This window comes from Aplysia californica, unplaced genomic scaffold, assembly GCF_000002075.1.
Source record: "Aplysia californica isolate F4 #8 unplaced genomic scaffold, AplCal3.0 scaffold00093, whole genome shotgun sequence".
NCBI classification, from domain to species: Eukaryota; Metazoa; Mollusca; class Gastropoda; order Aplysiida; family Aplysiidae; genus Aplysia; species Aplysia californica.
In genome coordinates this window covers 296241-298031 of record NW_004797363.1, presented here as the reverse complement: position 1 = coordinate 298031, position 1791 = coordinate 296241, and the positions used below count along the sequence as shown (strand labels likewise).

Genomic DNA, 1791 nt, shown 5'->3' with positions numbered 1-1791 from the left:
TATATATATATGAGTAGGCTACCCCCTTTAGACAAATTTGCAGAGAAAAACAAATCGAAAGTCAATACAGATCTCTCACTCTTAGTAAAGTATGGCCATCTTTAATGAGTATACAGACCAAAACACTTCTTCACATGGATTTTATAACATATTCAGTGTTTTGTTGAGAAATTCAGTCTCACTTTCGCGGGAGTGCGATCTCTCTATAGCTAAAAAATTCACAAAACGGCACACATGACTTTGGGGTTCAGTTCATCCCATACGTGCACTGTTTTAGACATCTACGGTACGAACACTGGCCAGTCCATGACATTCATGTTAAGACAACTTATGATCTTCCAGAAACGGTGTTGTTTGTTATACGGGGCAGTTTGAGGGCAGGAGTGTCGTGTTGGATGACGGAAAGATTCTGAATTTTCTTTCGTGCTGTTTCTCACAGTGAAGACGACGCTATTGCCGCAACTTCGTTAATTGCAATCCTAAATAAGGCGTTCTTGATCTAAGTCCTGAACTTAAGAGTACTATAAGTTGGTCAAAAATTCGTGGTGCAACTTTTTGTCAAAAATGTCTCCTCAACTACCGAACATAGGCTCTCTAGTTTTTGCACAGTGACTTGTAACAAATTTGTCTTAACAGATCAATATTTTTGTAAACACCTGTTAGCTCTATTTTAGAAAATTTTAATAAATATTCATACGAAATCCCAGTAGGTGCTTTCTACATATTTTAAAAGGTTTACAGCTGACTCAATATCGCGTATAAATGCAATTCCGTCAAGTTTTTCTATTTGTGACACTATTCTTATTGAACGCATACTTTGAGAAATTTAAGTGAAAAAAAGTGTTCACTATAAAATTAATATCTTGTGACAAGTTTTGCCATTAGAAAGTGTTATTGGTGAGCTGTGACGTAGGCCATATGCGTACGCAAAATGTGTCTGAGAAGCAGAAAGTGATGCCAACAATTTCATTTTCCTCGTGAGGGATATTTGTAGCATTCTATATAGAAGCAAAATTTGTTTAATCTAGCCTCAGTTGCTGCGGAAAAATATGATTAAGTTAAGACAAATTGATACAAACTACTGTGCAAAGTATGGGTGACACTGATTCGCCCGTTAAAAAGATATTTGCGATTAAGTCGCGCCACGAATTGACCGCATTATACTCGGCGCCTCGCACGGATGAAAGAACCATTTTTCATACATTGCGAAGCTGCTTTTGAGGAACGAAAAGATTTCGCAGAAGCGACAGCAAAATCTGCCTCTCTTAAACAGGGCTGGTCTATATATATATAGTGTATATATAAAATACAAAGAGGGAGAGAGAAGGACAGAGAGAGAGAGAGAAGGGGCGGGGGGAGAAAATGAAAAAGAAAGAGAGTGGGGGTGGGGGAGGGAGAGATGAAAGAAGAAATCAATAAGCAGGTGTGTGAGCGATGGGAAAAGGGGGGAAAAAGGGGGGGGGGTACAATTTTAGATTCACTGACCATTTTCCTTTATCTCTCGAGCAGACTGAATCACGGCCTCCTCTTCGTACCCCTCCTTTATGAGTATCATGACTGCCGGGTCTCGTCTTATGGGATCTGTGAAGAAGAGATCATTAACATTTATCCGGTAAGGAAGGAGTCCAGTACAGTTAAATGAATAGAATTGTGGTAGAAATCGGGGAATGAAAGAAAAGGTGGGGCGACCTCGATGATGAAAAACAGTTTTACTTGAACTGATTAGATGCATAGATAAAAAACGTACGTATAGCACTCAGACTGTTATGAAAGTGTGTGTGTGTGTGTGTG

The 1791-nt window shown here is 39.2% G+C and overlaps 1 protein-coding gene across 1 annotated transcript in view; it reads right to left on the bottom strand.

Annotated features, from left to right (window-relative positions):
* Nucleotides 1–1485: 1485 nt before the first annotated feature.
* The window catches only part of LOC101851721, a gene marked incomplete at both ends in the record, with an annotated part of 5705 nt that continues 5399 nt past the window's right edge, over nucleotides 1486–1791 (bottom strand). The window contains 1 exon segment of the mRNA XM_005094992.2: nucleotides 1486–1581. Coding sequence (XP_005095049.2) covers nucleotides 1486–1581 — 96 coding nt within the window.